The sequence below is a fragment of the Chlorocebus sabaeus genome, chromosome 19 (assembly GCF_047675955.1).
Source record: "Chlorocebus sabaeus isolate Y175 chromosome 19, mChlSab1.0.hap1, whole genome shotgun sequence".
Classification (NCBI taxonomy): Eukaryota; Metazoa; Chordata; class Mammalia; order Primates; family Cercopithecidae; genus Chlorocebus; species Chlorocebus sabaeus.
The window spans coordinates 30,188,272-30,208,914 of record NC_132922.1 but is presented as its reverse complement, the minus strand read 5'-3'; the positions used below and the strand labels follow the sequence as shown (position 1 = coordinate 30,208,914).

General features: G+C 48.2%; 1 protein-coding gene across 1 annotated transcript in view; it reads right to left on the bottom strand.

Moving 5' to 3' along the window:
* CRKL (CRK like proto-oncogene, adaptor protein) overlaps positions 1–20,622 on the bottom strand; it is a 36,273-nt gene extending 15,651 nt beyond the window's left edge. The window contains exons 1-2 of the mRNA XM_073006975.1: positions 19,785–20,622; positions 3,371–3,836 (exon numbers count right to left, since the gene is read on the bottom strand). Of these exons, the coding sequence (XP_072863076.1) occupies positions 3,371–3,836; positions 19,785–20,095 (777 nt within the window). The 5' untranslated portion in view covers positions 20,096–20,622. The remainder of the gene's footprint in view (positions 1–3,370; positions 3,837–19,784) is intronic.
* Positions 20,623–20,643: the final 21 nt, after the last annotated feature.

Genomic DNA, 20,643 nt, shown 5'->3' with positions numbered 1-20,643 from the left:
TGACCTGTCTCGGGCACCTACCTATCCACCCACACACCAAGCTCTAAATGATCCCTTCTGTAATACCTAATGTTCCTCCCTACAACCTCCTAGTACTCGCTCCAATGAGCACACACGCACGCACACTAGATACAGGTTTCTAAAACATACAATCCTAGAGCCAGAGGTCAACAGGCAGGTACCTAAAATTCTGATTGGGAGCCTCCACCTTCAAGGTTCTCAACGAGCAGCTGCCAAATACACACGAGTCACACCCGCTCTGACTCCTAGCTCCCCAATCCTATGCTATGACGGATGTGAAAACGCCTCAAAAGGCTGAAAACACAATGCATGCTACAACATATTAACAGCCCAGAGCATCCCATGTTATTCTAAGGTGCTGAGGTGTAGACCAGGCCAGAGGCATGCACCTGTGCCTAGGCCGGTCTGTGTGGGGGTGAGAAAGCTGAAAGGCCTGACCAGGCGCAGTGGCTCACGCCTGTAATCCGAGCACTTTGGGAGGCTGAGGCGGGTAGAGGATCAGAGGCCAGGAGTTCAAGACCAGCCTGGCGAACATAGTGAAACCCCATCTCTGCTAAAAACAGCCGGGTTTGGTAGCGGGCACCTGTAATCCCAGCTACTTGAGAAGCTGAGGCAGAAGAATCGCTTGAGCCCAGGAGACAGAGGTTGCAGTGAGCCGAGATTATACCAAGTGTACTCCAGCTTAGGCAACAAATGAGACTCCATCTCAAAAAAAAAAAAAAAAGAAAGAAAGAAGGAAAGAAAGCTGGAAGGCCTGCTCAGCCAGCACTCCTATCTGTGGAGGCAGCCTCCTCAGACCTGGAGACTCTCAGTCCCAGACCCCCACCACAGCCTCAGATGCTCCTTCTTTCCTTATAGCCAACATGAAAGGGAGACAAAAATCAAACATTGAAACAAACCTTCAGGTGCAGTTCATTCAGATACTACTACTGGTCCAAAGAAAAATTGAGGGCCAGGTATGGTGGCTCACACCTGTAATCCCAGCACTTTGGGAGGCCGAGGCGGGCAGATCACCTGATGTCAGGAGTTCGAGACCAGCCTGACCAACATGGAGAAACCTGTCTCGACTAAAAATACAAAAAATTAGCTGGGCATGGTGGCGCATGCCTGTAATCCCAGCTACTCTGGAGGCTAAGGCAGGAGAATCGCTTGAATCCAGGAGGCGGAGGTTGCGGTGAGCCAAGATTGTGCCATTGCACTCCAGCCTGGGCAACAAGAGTGAAACTCCATCTCAAAACAAAACAAAACAAAACAAAACAAAAAACAAAAACAAAAAAACACTGAGGACGACCTATGGACAAACCAATTCTAGACAACTTTTATCTGTGGGCAGGTTGTTTGGTGAGTCAGGATTTGTTTTATTTGAAGCAACAGGGTCCCTTACTTCATCCTTCTGAACTGCACTTGGGGTCTCTCTTAACATTCTCCCCCCTTTTTTTGAGATAGGGTCTCACCCTATTGCCCAGGCTTAAATGCAGTGGCATGATCTCGGCTCACTGCAACCTCTAATTCCCCAGTTCAAGCAATTGTTCCACCTGAGTCTCCTGAGTAGCTGAGGCTACAGGCGTGTGCCCACCACGTCTGGCTAATTTTTGTATTTTTTGGTAGAGATAGGGTTTCATCATGTTGGCCAGGCTGGTCTCAAACTCCAGACCTCAAGTTATCCACCAGCTTCGCTCTCCCAATGTGCTGGGATTACAGGCATGAGCCACTGTGCCCAGCTGAGAAAGAGTCTTCTGTAATGTTTAGTTAGAAGAAAATGACATGGCTGAGTGCGGAGGCTCACGTCTGTCATCCCAGCACTCGGGGAGGCTGAGGCGGGCGGATCACCTGAGGTCAGGAATTCGAGACCAGCCTGGCCAACATTGTGAAACCCCCATCTCTACTAAAAATACAAAAATTAGCTGGGCATAGTGGTGCGTGCCTGTAGTCCCAGCTACTCGGGAGGCTGAGGCAGGAAAATCTCTTGAACTCAGGAGGCGGAGGTTGCAGTGAGCCAAGATCACGCCACTGCACTACAGCTTAGGCAACAAGGCAACAGAGCAAGACTCTGTCTCAAAAAAAAAAAAAAAAAGAAAAAGAAAAGAAAATGACTTGGTAATTAAAATGTTCAAGTTCTATTTCATGCTATTCTAATTTACAAAACCTGTAACAAGCAAGGGCTGATGTATTTTAAAATCATTCCTCTATGGCTGGGTGTGGTCATATATGTCTGTAATCCCAGCACTTTGGGAGGCCGAGGCAGGCAGATCGCCTGAGGTCAGGAGTTCAAGACCAGCCTGGCCAACATGTTGAAACCCCATCTCTACTAAAAATACAAAAATTCGATGGGCATGCTGGCAGGCACCTGTAATCCCAGCTACTCGGGAGGCTGAGGCAGGATAATCATTTGAACCCGGGAGGTGGAGGTTGCAATGAGCCAAGATCATGCCACTGTGCTGGAGCCTGGGTGACAAAGCGAGACTCCATCTCAAAAAAATCATTCCTGGGTCGGGCACGGTGGCTCACGCCTGTAATCTCAGCACTTTGGGAGGCCGAGACAGGTGGATCACGAGGTCAGGAGATCGAGACCATCCTGGCTAATACGGTGAAACTCCGTCTCTACTAAAAATACAAAAAATTAGCTGGGCATGATGACAGGTGCCTGTAGTCCCAGCTACTCGGGAGACTGAGGTAGGAGATGGCGTGAACCCGGGAGGCGGAGCTTGCAGTGAGCAGAGATCGCACCACTGCACTCCAGCCTGGGTGACAGAGCAAGACTCTGTCTCAAAAAAAATTAATTCCTCTACCAAGTTCAAGAGAAATTTTAAGACATTTTCGTATTTCTCAACTGATTCCAATGTTAGAAATACAGAACCATACAAGTAGCTATATATCTGTATGCTGATTTTGCCTGTAGGTCATGGGTCTTCCTTAATTATTATCTTTCCTTACTGGAAGAAAAACCAATGACTGCAAAACTAAATCTGTTAGGCTTTGGGAACAAAAAAGAGCAAGGAGGCTGAGAATGTGGGACAAACAAGGAATAGGAAAGAACAAAACAAGCTGTGAAACACTAATAACAGGCCGGGTACGGTGGCTCATATCTGTCACCCCAGTACTATGGGAGGTTGAGGTAGGAGGATTTGCTTGAGGCCAGGATGTCGAGATCAGCCTGGGCAAACAACTCTTTTTAACAGAGACCTTGTCTCTGTAAAAAAATTTAAACATGAAATGCTAACAGTGCGTATCTTCCAAAATCATCTAGTGCTCTAATTCCATGAATACAAGCTTAAATGAGCAGAAACTAAAACTAAAAATTAAAACCAAATGTCAAAGGACCCAAAAAGCTAGTCTGAACAGATTTTACCTCTAATGCCAAGGCAGTCTTGTCATAAGCACAGGGTACTCTTTTCTGGATTGCTTTCGCAAAGACAGGTCCATTCTGTGTGGATGGCAAAGGGGTGACTGCTGCCCCAGGAGAACCGGAAACTGCAGGTAGAGGAGTTGTGGTCTGAGGTTGAGCGTATGCATGAGCAGGTTCTGGGATCCCATAACTGTTGGAATTCCTATTTCCATGCTTTCCGTGTGGTGAGGATCTCACAAGCTTTTCAACATAAGGGACAGGAATCATCCCAACCCGGCCATCCTTGTTCCGGGCACTCCACCACTGTTCTTCAGGCTTCTCTATTATCACTAGGATCTCACCCTTTTTAAACGGCAGGTCTTCGGCATCATTTCCAGGAAAATCATACAGAGTCCGTACATATTCCAGGTTATCTTCTGCTGTAGGCAGGTTGGGTGCTGAGACAGAGCCCATTGGTGGGCTTGGATACCTTAAGAGAGAAAGAAAATTACTATAAGAGAAAAATCTTACTCTAAGCCAGTGCCTGTCAAACTTCTTAATAAACCACTTTCCTCTACAATAAGTTATTTTCCTTTTCTTTTTTTTTTTTTTTGAGACAAGTTTCGCTCTTGTTGCCCAGGCTGGAGTGCAATAGCGTGATCTCAGCTCACTGCAATCTCTGCCTCCCTGGTTCAAGTGATTCTCCTGCCTCAGCCTCCCGAGTAGCTGGGGTTACAGGCACCCACCACCATGCCCGGGTAATTTTTTTTTGTATTTTTAGTAGACAAGGGTTTTCACCATGTTGGCCAAGTTGGTCTTGAACTCCTGACATTGGGTGATCCACGCACCTCAGCCTCCCAAAGTGCTGGGGATTACAGGCATAAGCCACCACACCTGGCCCCTACTTTTTTTTTTTTGGAGACGGAGTCTTGCTCTGTTGCCCAGGCTGGAGTGCAGTGGTGGTATCTCAGTTCACCGCAACCTCTGCCTCCCAAGTTCAAGCAATTCTCCTGCCTCAGCCTCCTGAGTAGCTGGGACTACAGGCACATGCCACCATGCCCCGCTAATTTTTTCTATTTTTTAGTAGAGACGGAATTTCACCTTGTTAGCCAGGATGGCCTTGATCTCCTGACCTCGTGATCCACCTGCCTCGGCCTCCCAAAGTGCTGGGATTACAGGTGTGAGCCACCGAGCCCAGACTTTTTTTTTTTTTTTTTTTGAGACAGAATCTTGCTCTGTCACCCGGGTGGAGTACAGTGGCGCAATCTCAGTTCACTGCAACCCCTGCCTCCGGTGTTCAAGTGATTCTTCTGCCTCGGCCTTCCGACTAGCTGAGATTACAGATGTGCAACACCATACCCAGATAAATTTTGTGTTTTTAGTTGAAACAGGATTTTGTCATATTGGCCAGGCTGGTCTCAAACTCCTGGCCTCAGGTGATCCACCTGCCTCAGCCTCCCAAAGTGCTGGGATTACAGGTGTGAGCCACCATGCCAGGCCTTATTTTCCTTTCTATATTCTTAGTAGTTAAGAAGGTTCTATCATGCTGTAATTTTTGTAGTCTGTACTGTCCCAAAAGTTACTATTCTGAATGTCTTTTCAAATGACAAGTATATACACACACATACACTTCATCTCTGTTTTACAGAAACCTTTCGATTACACAGAGATACCTGGTTTAAATTTATTTTTATAATCTCAAGTAAGTTCGGAAGCTGCCTTCCTTTGGACCCTTGTCACAACCACCACACACTCTTCCTCCCACTCCTAATCTATGGCTTATACATCCTGCACACTTCCCTGGACACACAGAAAATGACAAAGGCCTCTACCTCTGGCCCCTTGGAAAAAAAGGAACAAAAAAGGGCTTACAGACTTGCCAAGTTAAAAATAATAAATCTACCAGGAGTGGTGGCTCAGAACTGTAATCCCAGCACTTTGGGAGGCCAAGGCAGGCAGATCACTTGGAGACCTGCCTGTCCAACATATCAAAACCCTGTCTCTACTAAAAAGACAAAAAATTAGCTGGGCATGGTGGCACACACCTGGGGTCCCAGATACTCAAGAGGCTGAGGCAGAAGCATTACTTGAGCCCAGGAGTTAGAAGCTGCAGGGAGCTATGACTGCATCATTACATTCCAGCCTGGACAACAGAACAAGACTCTGTCTCAAAACATAAATAAATAAGAGGCCGGGCACAGTGGCTCAGACCTGTAATCCCAGCACTCTGGGAGGCCGAGGCAGGCAGATCACGAGGTCAGGAGATCAAGATCATCCTGGCTAACACGGTGAAACCCCGTCTCTACTAAAAATGCAAAAAATTAGCCAGGTGTGGTGGTGGGTGCCTGTAATCCCAGCTACTCAGGAGGCTGAGGCAGGAGAATGGCATGAACCCGGGAGGCAGAGCTTGCATTGAGCTGAGATCACACCACTGCACTCCAGCCTGGGCGACAGAGTGACACTCTGTCTCAAAAAAACAAAATAAAATAAAATAAAAAATAAATAGCTAGCAAGAATAGTAAGAACAGGAGTAATAATAAAGAGATCATACTTATTATCTATGCTAGGCATAGTTTACAGTGTTTGAAGATATTAGATTATTTAATAGTCACAGCAACCCTGTAAGGTAGATGCTGTTATTATTTCCATTTTACAAATGAGGAGCCAAAGAAGAGGTTAGACTTGAACTCAGGGAGTTTGGTTCTAGACTCCTCACTCATAATGAGCTCATCAGCCTTAGGGATGAACCCTGCATCTGTTAGGTGTATGAGAATGGCATAATGCATGTGAAGCATTCAAAATTACCGACCAGCACCAAGTATTCAATATAACCACATGAACATACACATACCCTTCAAGTACATCCCTGCTTCTATTTCTTTCTCTTTTTTTTGAGACAGGGTCTTGCTGTCATCCTGGCTGGAGTGCAGCGGCACAACCACAGCTCACTGTAGCTTCTACCTCCCAGGCTCAAGTGATCCTCCCACTTCAGCCTCCTGAGCAGCTGGGACTACAGGCAGTTGCCACCACACACAGCCAATTTTTAAATTTTCTGTAGAGATGGGGGTATCACTATGTTTTCGAGGCTTGTCTTGAACTTCTAGTCTCTAGCAATTCTCCCACCTTGGCCTCCCAAAGTGTTGGGATTACAGGTGTGAGCCATCACACCCAGCCCCTGCTATTTGAAGAGCCATAGAGATCCTGTGACAAGTCTAGTAAGTACCATATAAATTTCAGACACTATTAAGAGCACAGGCAGTTCCACCTTAAGACTCCATCCAAGAGTATTTTATTATTTGTATAGTTAAAAGCAGTTAGCCAGGCCGGGCGCGGTGGCTCAAGCCTGTAATCCCAGCACTTTGGGAGGCCGAGACGGGCGGATCACGAGGTCAGGAGATCGAGACCATCTTGGCTAACACGGTGAAACCCCGTCTCTACTAAAAAATACAAAAAACTAGCCGGGCGAGGCGGCGGGCGCCTGTAGTCCCAGCTACTCAGGAGGCTGAGGCAGGAGAATGGCGTAAACCCGGGAGGCGGAGCTTGCAGTGAGCTGAGATCCGGCCACTGCACTCCAGCCTGGGCGGCGGAGCAAGACTCCGTCTCAAAAAAAAAAAAAAAAAAAAAAAAAAAAAGCAGTTAGCCAGTGCATGGTGGTTCACGCCTGTAATCCCAGCACTTTGGGAGGCCGAAGTGGGCAGATCACGAGGTCAGGAGATTGAGACCATCCTGGCTAACAGAGTGAAACCCCATCTTTCTACTAAAGATACAAAAAATTAGCCGGGCGTGGTGGCACGTGCCTGTAGTCGCAGCTATTCGGGAGGCTGAGGCAGAAGAATGGTGTCAACCCAGGAGGCAGAGTTTGCAGTGAGCCGAGATCACGCCACTGCACTCCAGCCTGGGCAACAGAGCAAGACTGTCTCAAAAAAAAAAAAAAAAAAAAGCAGTTAATCCTGACTGTGTGTGGTGGCTCACTCCTGTAATCCCAACACTTTGAGCTCAGGAGTTCGAGACCACCCTGTCTCTGAAACTGTCTCTACAAAAATACAAAAACTAGCCAGGCAAGGTGGTACAAGCCTGTGGTCCCAGCTACTCAGGGGAGGCTAATGTGGGAGGATCACTTGAGCCTGGCAGAGAGAAGCTGAATGGAGACTGCATATAAAGCACTCCAGCCTAGACGACAGAGCAGGACCCTGTGTCAAAAAAAAAAAAAAAAAAAAAAAAAAAAGGCAGTCCTACAAGAGAACAACACTTAATATAGCTTCAGTAGGGGATTAACACTGATGAAATCCATTTACCCAGGTATCCACTGGCCCTACTATGTACTAAGAATTTGGGAGCCAGATGCTGTGCTTTGTTCTGCACCTGTAGTCCCAACTACTAGGGGGGCTGAGGTGGGAGGATGGCCCTGTCATCCCAGCACTTAGGGAGGCCAAGGCAGGCAGATCACCTGAGGTCAGGAGTTTGAGACCAGCCTGGCCAACATGGTGAAACCCCACCTCTACTGAACATACAAAAAATTAGCGAAGTATTGTGGTGCACACCTGTAGTTCCAGCTGCCCGGGAGGCTGAGGCAGGAGAATTGCTTGAAAACTGGAAACAAAGGTTGCAGTGAGCCTCCAGCTTAAGCTATAAAAGCGAAACTCCATCTCAAAAAAAAAAAAAAAAAAAAAAAAAAAAAGAAGAATTTAGAGGTAAAAAAAAAAGGGTAAATAAAACCAAGTTCCTCCTCTCAAAAGACTGAATTTAACAGAGAAAGGCAAATGAGAGAACACAGTACAATTAACATGTGTCTCAGCCGGGCATGGTGGCTCACATCTGTAATCCCAGCCCTTTTGGGAGGCCGAGGCAGGTGGATCATTTGAGGTCAGGAGTTCAAGACCAGCCTGGTCAACATGGTGAAACCCCATCTCTACTGAAAATACAAAAATTAGCCTGGTGTAGTACTATGAGTCCATAAGCCCAGCTACTCAAGAGGCAGAGGCAGGAGAATCACTTGAACCTGGGAGGTAGAGGTCGCATGAGTCACTGCACTCCAGCATGAGTGACAGAGCAAGACTCCGTCTCAACAACAATAACAACAAACATGTGTCCCAACAGAAGCTGATAGGGTCAAGGAGTATTCAAAGGAAGGAGTTTTGCTAAAGGTCAGGAGAACAAGCTAAGGAGGTGATGCACAGAAAGCTGCTCCCTTGAAGTTGAATGATTCTGCTGAACACAGGTTCATGTATTTGGTTCTCCATTAGAAATACACTAGAGGCCAGGTGCAGTGGCTCATGCCTGTAATCCCAGCACTTTGGGAGGCCAACGCAGGCGGATTGGGCTAAAGCAGGAGATTTGCTTGAACCCAGGAGGCAGAGGTTGTAGAGGGCTGAGACTGTGCCACAGCACTCCAGCTTGGGAGATAGAGTAAGACTCCGTCTCAAAAAAAGAAAGAAAAAACGAAAGAAATAGACTAGAGGCCAGGCATAGTGGCTAATGCCTGTAATCCTAGCACTTTGGGAGGCTGAGGCAGGAGGATCCCTTAAGCCCAGGAGCTACAGACCCCATCTCTCTTTTAAAAAAAAATTAAAAAAAATTAAAAAAAGCTTAACCAAGGGCGGTGGTGATATGGGGAATAGGGTAAAATCTGAGGGAACCCGTTTAGAAAGTGGCACTCAGGGCCGGGCGCGGTGGCTCAAGCCTGTAATCCCAGCACTTTGGGAGGCCGAGATGGGCGGATCACGAGGTCAGGAGATCGAGACCATCCTGGCGAACACGGTGAAACCCCGTCTCTACTAAAAATACAAAAAATTAGCCGGGCGAAGTGGCGGGCGCCTGTAGTCCCAGCTACTCGGGAGGCTGAGGCAGGAGAATGGCGTAAACCCGGGAGGCGGAGCTTGCAGTGAGCTGAGATCCGGCCACTGCACTCCAGCCTGGGAGACAGAGCGAGACTCCGTCTCAAAAAAAAAAAAAAAGAAAGTGGCACTCAGGGCCGGGCGCAGTGGCTCAAGCCTGTAATCCCAGCACTTTGGGAGGCCGAGATGGGTGGATCACGAGGTCAGGAGATCGAGACCATCCTGGCTAACACGGTGAAAACCCGTCTCTACTAAAAATACGAAAAAAAGAACTAGCCAGGTGTGGTGGCGGGCACCTGTAATCCCAGCTACTCAGGAGGCTGAGGCAGGAGAATGGTGTGAACCCGGGAGGTGGAGCTTGCAGTGAGCCGAGATTGCATCACTGCACTCCAGCCTGGGCGACAGAGCGAGACTCCATCTCAAAAATAAAATAAAATAAAAATTAGCCAGGCATGGTGGCGCACACCTGTAGTCCCAGCTACTAGGGAGGCAGAAGCAGGAGAAACTCAGGAGGTGGAGGTTGCAGTGAGCCAAGATCGTGCCCATGCACTCCAGCCTGGGAGACTGGGTGACAGAGGGAGACTTAATTTCCAAAAACAAACAAACAAACAAACAAAAAGTAGCTGGGCTCTAGCAAATGAGGAGAGTCTCTGCCCGGCCGCCCCACTGTCTGGGAAGTGAGGAGCACCTCTGCCCAGCTGCTGCCCCGCCTGGGAAGGAGTGCCTCTGCCTAGTCCCTGCACTGCCTGCAAAGTGAGGAGCGCCTTCCCCCACAGCCTCCCACTCCACCTTCACCGCCTGCACTGTCTGGGAAGTGAGGGGCACCTCTGCCCAGTTGTTCCCCCACCATGTGGGAAGTGAAGAGCGCCTCTGTCTGGCTGCCCAATGGTCTGGGAAGTAAGAAGCGCCTCTGCCCAGCCGTCCCCCGATGTGGGAAGTGAGGAGCGCCTCTGTCTGGCTGCCCCAGGGTCTAGGAAGTGAGGAGCGCCTCTGCCCAGCGTCCCCCCGGTCTGGGAAGTGAGGAGCGCCTCTGCCCGGCCGCTCTGCAACCCTCCAAGTGTGAAGTGACAGCCTTGTGTGTGATCTTTCTGCCCTCCCCAAGTTTGCATTTTCGACATTAAAGTTTACTTTTTAATTAAAAAAAAAAAAAAAAAGTAGCCGGATATGGTGGCACACACCTCTAATCTCAGCTACTCGGGAAGCTGAGGCACAAGAATCACTTGAGCCTGGGAGGTGGAAGTTGCAGTGAACCTAGGTGGCACCACTACACTCTCGCCTAGGCCACAGAACAAGACTCTGACTCAAAAATAAATAAATAGGCCTGGCGCGGTGGCTCACGCCTGTAATCCCAGCACTTTGGGAGGCCGAGTGGGGCGGATCACAAGGTCAGGAGATCGAGACCACGGTGAAACCCCGTCTCTACTAAAAATACAAAAAATTAGCCGGGCGCGGTGGCAGGCGCCTGTAGTCCCAGCTACTCAGGAGGCTGAGGCAGGAGAATGGCGTGAACCAGGGAGGCGGAGCTTGCAGTGAGCGGACATCGCGCCACCGCACTCCAGCCTGGGCGACAGAGCGAGACTCCGTCTCAAAATAAATAAATAAATAAAATAAATAAATAAATAAAATAGACTACAGCCCAGTAAGTTCATTCAAATGTTCCCCTACCCAGTCTTCTCACAGCCCTCAGTGCACACATGCATTATGCTATTAATTCTCACAGGCACATAACAGGAGCTGGGCTGGCCAAGGCCTTTCAAAGGTCGGCAGATGTTCATAAAGGGTCAGATGGTATCCATTTTAGGCTTTGCAGGCTTCATATGGTCTTTGTCACAAATTCTCTTAAACTCTTTAAAAATAAAATAATCAGGCCTTGTGCGGTGGCTCACACCTGTGATCCCAGCACTTTGGGAGGCTGAGGCGGGCAGATCACCTGAGTTCAGGAGTTTGAGACCAACCTGGCCAACATGGTGAAATCCCATCTTTACTAAAAATACAAAAAATTAGCCAGGCGTGGTGGCACATGCCTGCAGTCCCAGCTACTCGGGAGACTGAGGCACGAGAATCACTTGAACCCAGGAGGCAGAGGTTGCAGTGAGCAGAGATTGCACCACTGCACTCCAGCCTGAGCAACAGAGTGAGACTCCATCTCAAAACTAAATAATCATTCTTAGCTCCAGTACACTGTACAAAAATTACTGGCCAGGCACGGTGGCTCACACCTGTAATCTCAGCACTTTGGGAGGCCGAGGCGAACAGATCACAAGGTCAGCAAATCGAGACCACGGTGAAACCCCATCTCTACTAAAAATACAAAAAATTAGCCAAGCGTGGTGGTGGGCACCTGTAGTACCAGCTACTCAGAGGCTGAGGCAGGAGAACAGTGCGAACCTGGGAGGCGGAGCTTGCAGTGAGCTGAGATCACACCACTGCACTCCAGCCACGGCGACAGATCGAGACTCCATCTCAAAAAAATTAATTAATTAATTAATTAAAAAATTATCTATGGCCGGGCACTGTGGCTCACACCTGTAATCTCAACACTTTGGGAGGCCAAGATGTGCAGATCACTTAAGGTCAGGAGTTCGAGACCAACCTGGCCAACATGGTAAAACCTATCTCTACTAAAATTACAAAATATTAGCTGGGCGTGGTGGCGCACGCCTGTAATCCCAGCTATTTGAGAGGCTGAGGCAGGAAAATCACCTGAATCCGGGAGGCAGAAGTTGTAATGAGCCAAGATTGCGTCACTGTAATTCCAGCCTGAGACAGAGTAAGACTCTATCTCAAAAAAAAAAAAAAAAAAAAAAAAAAAAAAAAAAAAAGGCCATGCGTGTGGTGGCTCACGCCTGTAATCCCAACACTGGGAGGCCGAGGTGGGAGGATCACTTGAGGTCAGGAGTTCGAGACCAACCTGGCCAACATAACAAAACCCTGTCATTACTAAAAACACAAAAATTAGCCAGGTGCGGTGGCACGCACCTGTAGGCCCAGCTACTTGGGAGGTTGAGGCAAGAGAATTGCTTGAACCTGGGAGGCAGAGGTTGCAATGAGCCGAGATCACGCCACTGCACTCCAGCCTGGGTGACAGAGCAAGACTCTGTCTTAAAAAAAAAAAAAGAAGATAGCCAAGCCCATTCATTTACGTACTGTCTATGACTGTTTTTCGCTACAAGGGCATAGTTGAGTAGTTGGACAGAGACCCTATGGAAAAGCTGAAAATATTTAAAATCTGACCCTTGCCGGGCGCGGTGGCTCAAGCCTGTAATCCCAGCACTTTGGGAGGCCGAGACGGGCGGATCACGAGGTCAGGAGATCGAGACCATTCTGGCTAACACGGTGAAACCCCATCTCTACTAAAAATACAAAACAAATTAGCCGGGCGAGGTGGTGGGCGCCTGTAGTCCCAGCTACTCGGGAGGCTGAGGCAGGAGAATGGCATAAACCCGGGAGGCGGAGCTTGCAGTGAGCTGAGATCCGGCCACTGCGCTCCAGCCTGGGCCGCAACAGAGCAAGACTCCTCTCAAATAAAAAAAAGAATCAGTTGAAGAGCATCTCCTCTTTCAAGCCTTTCCCCACCTCTCAGGTACAGTTGATCACCTTTGCTTTTAAGCTGTCATGGCATTCTATTTTAATTTTTTCAATAGACCAAGCTTCTCAAAGACAAAAAACAAAAACAAAAACATGGTTTACTTCCAGTAGATGCCAAAAGTCTAGCAGTGAGTTCTGGTATATAGTAGGCCTCCATATATCGGAGAAATTCCCTTTCCAATTTCCCTCCTTTTTTGTTTCCGAAAGCATAAAAGCTCGGATATTTGAATTACCTAAATATGGTTTAATTCTATCAGAAAATTGGTGTGACAGAATTCAAATACTGTTGAGTGTGCCTTCAAAGCCTCTTCTCACGTTCATTCCAGTGAGTTGCTATGTGCCTAGTGGCTCCACCTAACCTGTTATGATTTTAGCTCAGATTCAACTCAAGTTAATCTGAATTCCCCACTAATAGGCTGTGTCCCCTTTTACTTATCTGAAATAATTAAAATAATGTTTTTGTTTTTTGTTTTTCCGAGAAGAAGTGTTACTCTGTTGCCCAAACTGGAGTGCAGGGGCGCAATCTTGGCTCACTGCAACCTCAGGCTCCCGGGTTCAAGCGATTCTCCTGTCTCAGCCTCCAGAGTAGCTGGGACTACAGGTGCATGCCACCACACCCAGTTAATTTTTGTATTTTTAGTAGAGACGGAGTTTCACCATGTTGGCCAGGATGGTCTTGATCTCCTGACCTCGTGATCCGCCCGCCTCAGCCTCCCACAGTGCTGGGATTACAGGTGTGAGCCACCACGCCCGGCTGGGAACACAACTCTTAACTGGACAAGATTCCATTCTCAACATAAGGACAGTGTTCTTGGTTTTTGTTTGTTTTTTTGGAAAGTCTCCCTCTGTCGCCCAGGATGGAGTCCAGCTGCACGATCTTGGCACACTGCAACTTCCACCCCCCACCCAAACCCCTCCTCGGTTCAAGTGATTCTCCTGCCTTAGCCTCCCGAGTAGCTGGGACTACAGGCGCACGCCACCATGCCCGGTTAATTTTTTGCATTTCAGTAGAGACGGGGTTTCACCACGTTGCCCAGGCTGGTCTCGAACTCCTGGGCTCTAGCGATCCTCCTGCCTTAACCTCCCGAAGTGCTGGGATTACAGGCATGAGCCACCAAGCACAGCTGACATTTAAATTTTTTTTTTTTTTTTAAGTAGCCAGGCGCAGTGGCTCACGCCTGTAATCCCAGTACTTTGGGAGGCTGAGGCAGGCAGATCCCCTGAGGTTAAGAGATAGAAACCATCCTGCTCAACATGGTGAAACGCCATCTCCACTAAAAATACAAAAATTAGCCGGGTGTGGTAGCATGCGCCTGTAGTCCCAGCTACTCACTCGGGAGGCTGAGGCAGGAGAATCGCTTGAACCAGGGAGGCGGAGGTTGCAGTGAGCCAAGATCGCACCACCGCACTCTAGCCTGGCAACAGAGCAAGACTCCGTCTCAAAAGAAAAAGAAAAAAAAAAACGCTGGGCGTGGTGGCTCATGCCTGTAATCCCAGCACTCTGGGAGGCCCAGGGGGCCAGATCATGAGGTCAGGAGATTGAGACCATCCTGGCTAACACAGCGAAACCCCATCTCTACTAAAAATACAAAAAGTTACCAGGGCGTAGTGGCAGGCACCTGTAGTCCCAGCTACTTGGGAGGCTAAGGCAGCAGAATGGCATGAACCCAGGAGGCGGAGCTTGCAGTGAGCCAAGATCCCGCCACTGCACTCCAGCCTGGGCCACAGAGCAAGACTCCATCTCAAAAAGAGAAAAAAAAAAGTAACCAGTAAGCTCCTCAGAAGCATGATAGGGCTCTCTGATTCAATGTTGGTTCCATATTACTAGGTGCATGCAATGCCCAAAGTCTGCTGAGTACAATACATTATTTTCTTGAAGGGCCAACCTCCTTTAGTTCTTAATGGCAAAATTTTATTTCTTCTAATTTTTCTTTGTAGCCTGAATGTATCTATCGACAAATGGAAAATGTCAAACAAAGCAAGCTACCTTCTTAAGCATTCTGTTGTCAAACTGGAAACAACCCCTATTAAATAAAAAACATTAGAGCTAGGCCAGGCGCGGTGCTTCACACCTGTAATCCCAGCACTTTGGGAGGCCCAGGGAGGTGGATCACTTGAGGTCAAGAGCTCAAGACTACCCTGGCCAACATGGTGAAACCCTGTCTCTACTAAAAATACAAAAATTAGCCAGGTGTGGCAGTGCATGCTGTAATCCCAGCTACTAGGGAGGATGAGGCAGGAGAATCTTAAACCCCAGAGGTGAAGGTGGCAGTGAGCTGAGATTACACCACTTCACTACAGCCTGGGGGACAGAGCAAGACTTGGTCTCAATAAAGTGAAATGAAATCCATCATAGGAATATCACAAATACAAAAAGCAGTTAAAGATAAAAACACAGAAGATACAAAGTTACAAACATACCAAATCATCCCTTCTTCCCTTTTCCTTCATCCCCACCCACCAGCAAATCAATTTTATCTCCAAAATAGGCACCTCCAAGTCACAGTTCCACTGTCACTATTAGTCACTATCATTTTGTAGCTGGATTACAATAACAGCCCCAGGTCACTCCTCTGCCTCAAATTCCTTCCTTGGAGCCCACAGCACTTCAAATAAAAACCCAATTCCTGACCTTGATCTCCAAACTAATTTTTTATGTCCCCTTTCTCCTTTAAGAAACACACGCCGGAGCCAGACAGGGTGGCTCACATCCGTAATCCCAGCACTTTGGAGGCCAAGGCGGGTGGATCACGAGGTCAAGATATGGAGACCATCCTGGCCAACATGGTGAAACCCTGTCTCTAGTAAAAATACAAAAATTAGCCAGACATGGTGGCGGACGTCTGTAGTCCCAGCTACTCAGGAGGCTGAGGTAGGAGAACCACTTGAACCCGGGAGGCCGGAGGGTGCAGTGAGCCGAGATTGGGCCACTGCACTGTAGCCTGGCCAGAGTAAGACCTCATCTTCCATAAAAAAAAAGAAAGAGGCCGGGCGCGGTGGCTCAAGCCTGTAATCCCAGCACTTTGGGAGGCCGAGACGGGTGGATCACGAGGTCAGGAGATCGAGACCATCCTGGCTAACACGGTGAAACCCCGTCTCTACTAAAAAATACAAAAAAAAACTAGCCGGGCGAGGTGGCGGGCGCCTGTAGTCCCAGCTACTCGGGAGGCTGAGGCAGGAGAATGGCGTGAACCCGGGAGGCGGAGCTTGCAGTGAGCCGAGATCCAGTCACTGCACTCCAGCCCGGGCGACAGAGCAAGACTCCGTCTCAAAAAAAAAAAAAAAAAAAAAAAGAAAGAAAGAAACAGCCGGGCGCAGTGGCTCACGCCTGTAATCCCAGCACTTTGGGAGGCCGAGGCGGGCGGATCACAAGGTCAGGAGATCGAGACCAAGGTGAAACCCTGTCTCTACTAAAAATAGAAAAAATTAGCCGGGCGCAGTGGTGGGCGCATGTAGTCCCAGCTACTCGGGAGGCTGAGGCAGGAGAATGGCGTGAACCCGGGAGGCGGAGCTTGCAGTGAGCCGAGATTGCGCCACTGCACTCCAGCCTGGGCGACGAAGCGAGACTCTGTCTCAAAAAAAAAAAAAAAAAAAAAAAAAGAAAGAAACAACAACACACTCACGACTTTCTTACCTCAGGACATCTCCATAAGCTTTTCCCTAAACCTGGTAGGCTCTTCCCCTCCTCTCAAGCCAAGTCTTGCCTAGGCAGGGTTCTTCTTTACTCTTAGGTCTTAGCTTCATGCTTTCTCCTACCACATCACCCCGGGTAGGTCCCTCCTGTTATAGTCTTTCAGCCTGGGTTTATTTCCTTCATAGCATTTATTAATCTTACTAGTACTTTATTTTTCTACTTTTCAGTCTGTCTTCTCCACTACAGTAGGAGTTCCACAGGGAGAAAGTATGTCTGTCACACATCTTTCCCAGTACCTACGCTGGGTTATAATTCTCTTATAAACATTTGAACAAAAATATAAAATTAAAAATTATGAAACGTTCCAATAAAAAGGATAAGACCATAACAATGCAAGCCACCGGTCCTTAAATTTCGAGTAGGACATTATTGTTACAAATTTTAGCTATGCAAGATAAACCAAAATATTAGCCAACAGGTATTAAATTCTGGCTTTAAAAGCTCAGTTTTGATGCCTGAAAAGTTAAGCCACTAAATTTATCCTGTTTGGGATGTGAAGAAGCATTACACTGAGTTTTCCGTTTGGCCAAGGCTCTAGTAGTCACTAGCTTTCTATAAAAGGCTAATAACATGTTAAACCTAAGCCATGAAAACCAGGCTTGGGAGTGGCAATTTGAAGATTCAGTATAACAAAGTAAATTCAGTCAGTATCTAATTCAACCAGTATGGTGATCTCCTTCAAGATAGCTAGGAAAATGAAAAACTAAATTAAAGCAACAGGCCTGAGGCAGAGGGCACAGAGGAGAAACAAAGCTGAACGTGACGGGGAGGGTCAGAGAAAGGCCCTATCATCTGTGAAGGGACTGGAACAACAGGTAGGATTTCAACAGATGGAGAGCGAGGTGTAGTTAAGGCAGTCAATAAAGAGCCAACAGCTGGAGCAAAGGTGCAAAGGTGCAAAGGTACAAAGGTATGAGTAAGGAAGGATGGCTACCAGGGAATAAGTGAGCAGCCTAGTAGAGCTGCAGTAAAGGAAGGACGAGAGGAAGCAAAAACAGAATTACATGCTTGTTCTCTAAGAAGACGCATGTATGGAAAATTTGGAGGCGATTCTGTGGATAGACAGAAGCAGCCTACTTCTTTTCCTCCCTCTAGAAGGAGATTCAAGCCATTAACTCACTTTTTTTCTTTCTTTTTTTTTTTTTTTTGAGACGGAGCCTCACTCTGTTGCCCGGGCTGTGCAGTGGTGCGATGTCGGCTCACTGCAACCTCCGCCTCCCGTGTTCAAGCGATTCTCCTACCTCAGCCTCCCCAGGAGCTGGGATAACAGGTGCCCGCCACTACGCCCAGCAAATTTTTTGTATTTGTAGTAGAGACGGGGTTTCACCATGTTGGTCAGGCTGGTCTCGAACTCCTGACCTCGTGATTCACCTGGCTCGGCTTCCCAAAGTGCCGGGATTACTGGCGTGAGCTACCACACCCCGCCATTAACTCGCTTTTTGAAACAGCTGTATTATTAGTATTCATCACCTCAACGTAAGTACATGCATGGCTTAATGAATGCCTAGTATTAATTATATAATTCACTCTCACAAACGAGATGAATAATTTATTCAGTCATACTACAAATCTCACTACAGTGGCTTCTAAGATTCTCAACCCCTTAAATTGGAATTATATTGTGCTCAAAGTTGACTGCAACTACCAGCATCTGCCAGGAACTGCATGTTTCACCAATCAGATTCTTGGTGTCCTGGTCTTTGTTATACAGTATTTGATTTACAATCACTTTCTGCCCACTTTTAAAGTCCATTTAGTTCAGTAGTTAATCTTAAAGTCATTATACTGTCATGGCTTCTTTTTCTATCTCTATCCCACTATGCAAACAGTTCGTGTCCTTAATTATAATAGCTTTTAATGTTTAGAGTAATACCCAGTCGACAAATCCATAAAGTCATAAACATTTAACCCTGGAAAAACTGCATCAACACCCAGTCCTTTTAAAACAGATGATTAAGAAATGAACTGGCCAGTTTGTTACTTTAAAAATTCTAGGCAACTTTTCAACTCAAATTTGGGATAATTTAAATAAAAGAAACCTCTGATAAAATCAAAGTGTTACAGGGCAAACACAACAATAAAAATAAATCTTTGTTAAAATGCTTAAGGCAAATTAAAGCAACTAATCAATTAAAATAATGTATTTCACTTGGAAAAGAGACTACTTGGTCACTTTGCATTAATTTAAAAATAAGAGATACTAAGTCATTAGACTTAACACAAAAAGCACGTCTGAAATTGAACTAGGATACAACTCAGTGTCATTCAAAAATTTTCCTTAATAACATTTTAGCCTAATTTCACCTTGGAAATTAATCAGACTAATCTCTGGCCTACTAATGGTCCTTGGGGAGAAAATATGAAATAAATTTTCCAAAAAATATCCTCGCTGAAGCCAATGCACCTTATCTTTGTGATTAACGTACTATAAAAGTGGTGGTGTCTGGCCTGCTTCAAACTTGGCACCACAGTATCAAATATATAGTTTTGATATTTTGGTTTCATTTTGTCGACTGTTACAAAGGCTGCAGTCCTGGAGTTAACCTGGAGTTCAGAGATTTGGAGGCAGTACAAGAACCTGGGATAGTGTGCAAACTTGTGTGTACGTGCCTTTGGCGCGGAGGGGTGGGGCTTGGGTGGTGAGTGCTCGGCTATCTCCAGATTCTCAAAGAAGTCTATGGCTAAAAACGGTTTTTGGCCGGGTGCGGTGGCTCATGCCTGTAATCCCAGCATTTTGGGAGACCGAGGCAGGCGGATCATGAGGTCAAGAGATCGAGACCATCCCGGCCAACATGGTGAAACACCGTCTCTACTAAAAATACAAAAATTAGCTGGACGTGGTGGCGTGCGCCTGTAGTCCCAGCTACTCGGGAGGCTGAGGCAGGAGAATAGCTTGAACCTGGGAGGCCCTCGGAGGTGGCATTGAGCCGAGATCGCACCACTGCACTTCAGCCTGGCGACTCCGTCTCAAAAAGAAGGTTTTTAGGAAAACCAGCAAATCCCTGCATCAGTATTACACCCAGAGAAAGTCACGAAAGGCAAAAAGCGTGCATTTTATGCCACCCCCATTAAACATTTAAAACGCATCCTCCTGACATTGATAAACAGCCTCATGAGGAAAAGACAAAAAACAAAAACGCATCCACTTATCCAATGACCCAGATCCTGACACTAGCTTTCCGTTAGGAAGGCCTTCTGGAAAATAATTTGGTTCAGAATGGGGGGAATATGGGTTCAAGCGCGCCCCACCCCCCTACACAAACACTCTTCAACCGACCCGGTTCTCGACCTTCCTCCGCGGTCGGGGCGGGCTCTCGCGTACCTGGGCGCGGGTTCGATGAGGGTGGTGGTGTCCAGGTAGTGGATCTTGTAAAACTCCAGCAGGGCCGGCAAATGGTCAAACTCCTGGTCCCCGATCTTAAAACGGCGGTTGGGCAGCGAGTTGATGATGTAGTGGGAGACCCGCGAGTTCTCGGACACCGACAGCACATAGTCCCCAGGGCAGGTGGAAGAATCGCGGACGAGGAACATACCGTGGCGCTGGCCCTGGAGCCGGGTCTGCGCCTCCTGGCGAGACACCGGACCCATGTACCAGGCGGAGCGGTCCGAGGAGTCGAACCTGGCAGAGGACATGGTGTCGGGCCGGGGACTCTGCGGCGGTAGGGGCGGCGGCTGTCCTCGCCTGCTCTGCACGCCTTAGCCCGGCAGACGGCTTTGGGGCTGAGGAAGGGCCTCTCGCACACCTCGAGGAGCGCTCAGAGGGCTGGGCCAGCACTTTCCTCTCGGCTCCAGGCCCGCAGCATCCTCCAACGCCGCCCGCCTGCTCCGGGGCCGCCTCACGGAGAGCCGCCCGGGAATGCAGGGCAGAGCCGGGGGGTCAGGGCACGCAAAGCCGAGCCGCAGCTGAGGCCACCCCGGGGTTCTCGGGCTGCTCGGCGTCCCAGGGGTGCCTCCAGTGACTCCCGGCCTGGAACGCGCCGGCGTCGCAGCTCCACGGGTCTTCACCGACCCCCGCCGTCACACGAGGCACCGAACTCGAAGGAGCGTCGCGCCTCCGGGGTGGTTTTGCCCAGCTCGTTCCCAATAGCTACAGCAACAAAATGGCGGACGCGGGAGAAGCGGCAGCCACCTCCCCCTCCGGTCAGCGCGCTCCGTCTGCGCACGCGCGGAGCTCCGGCTCC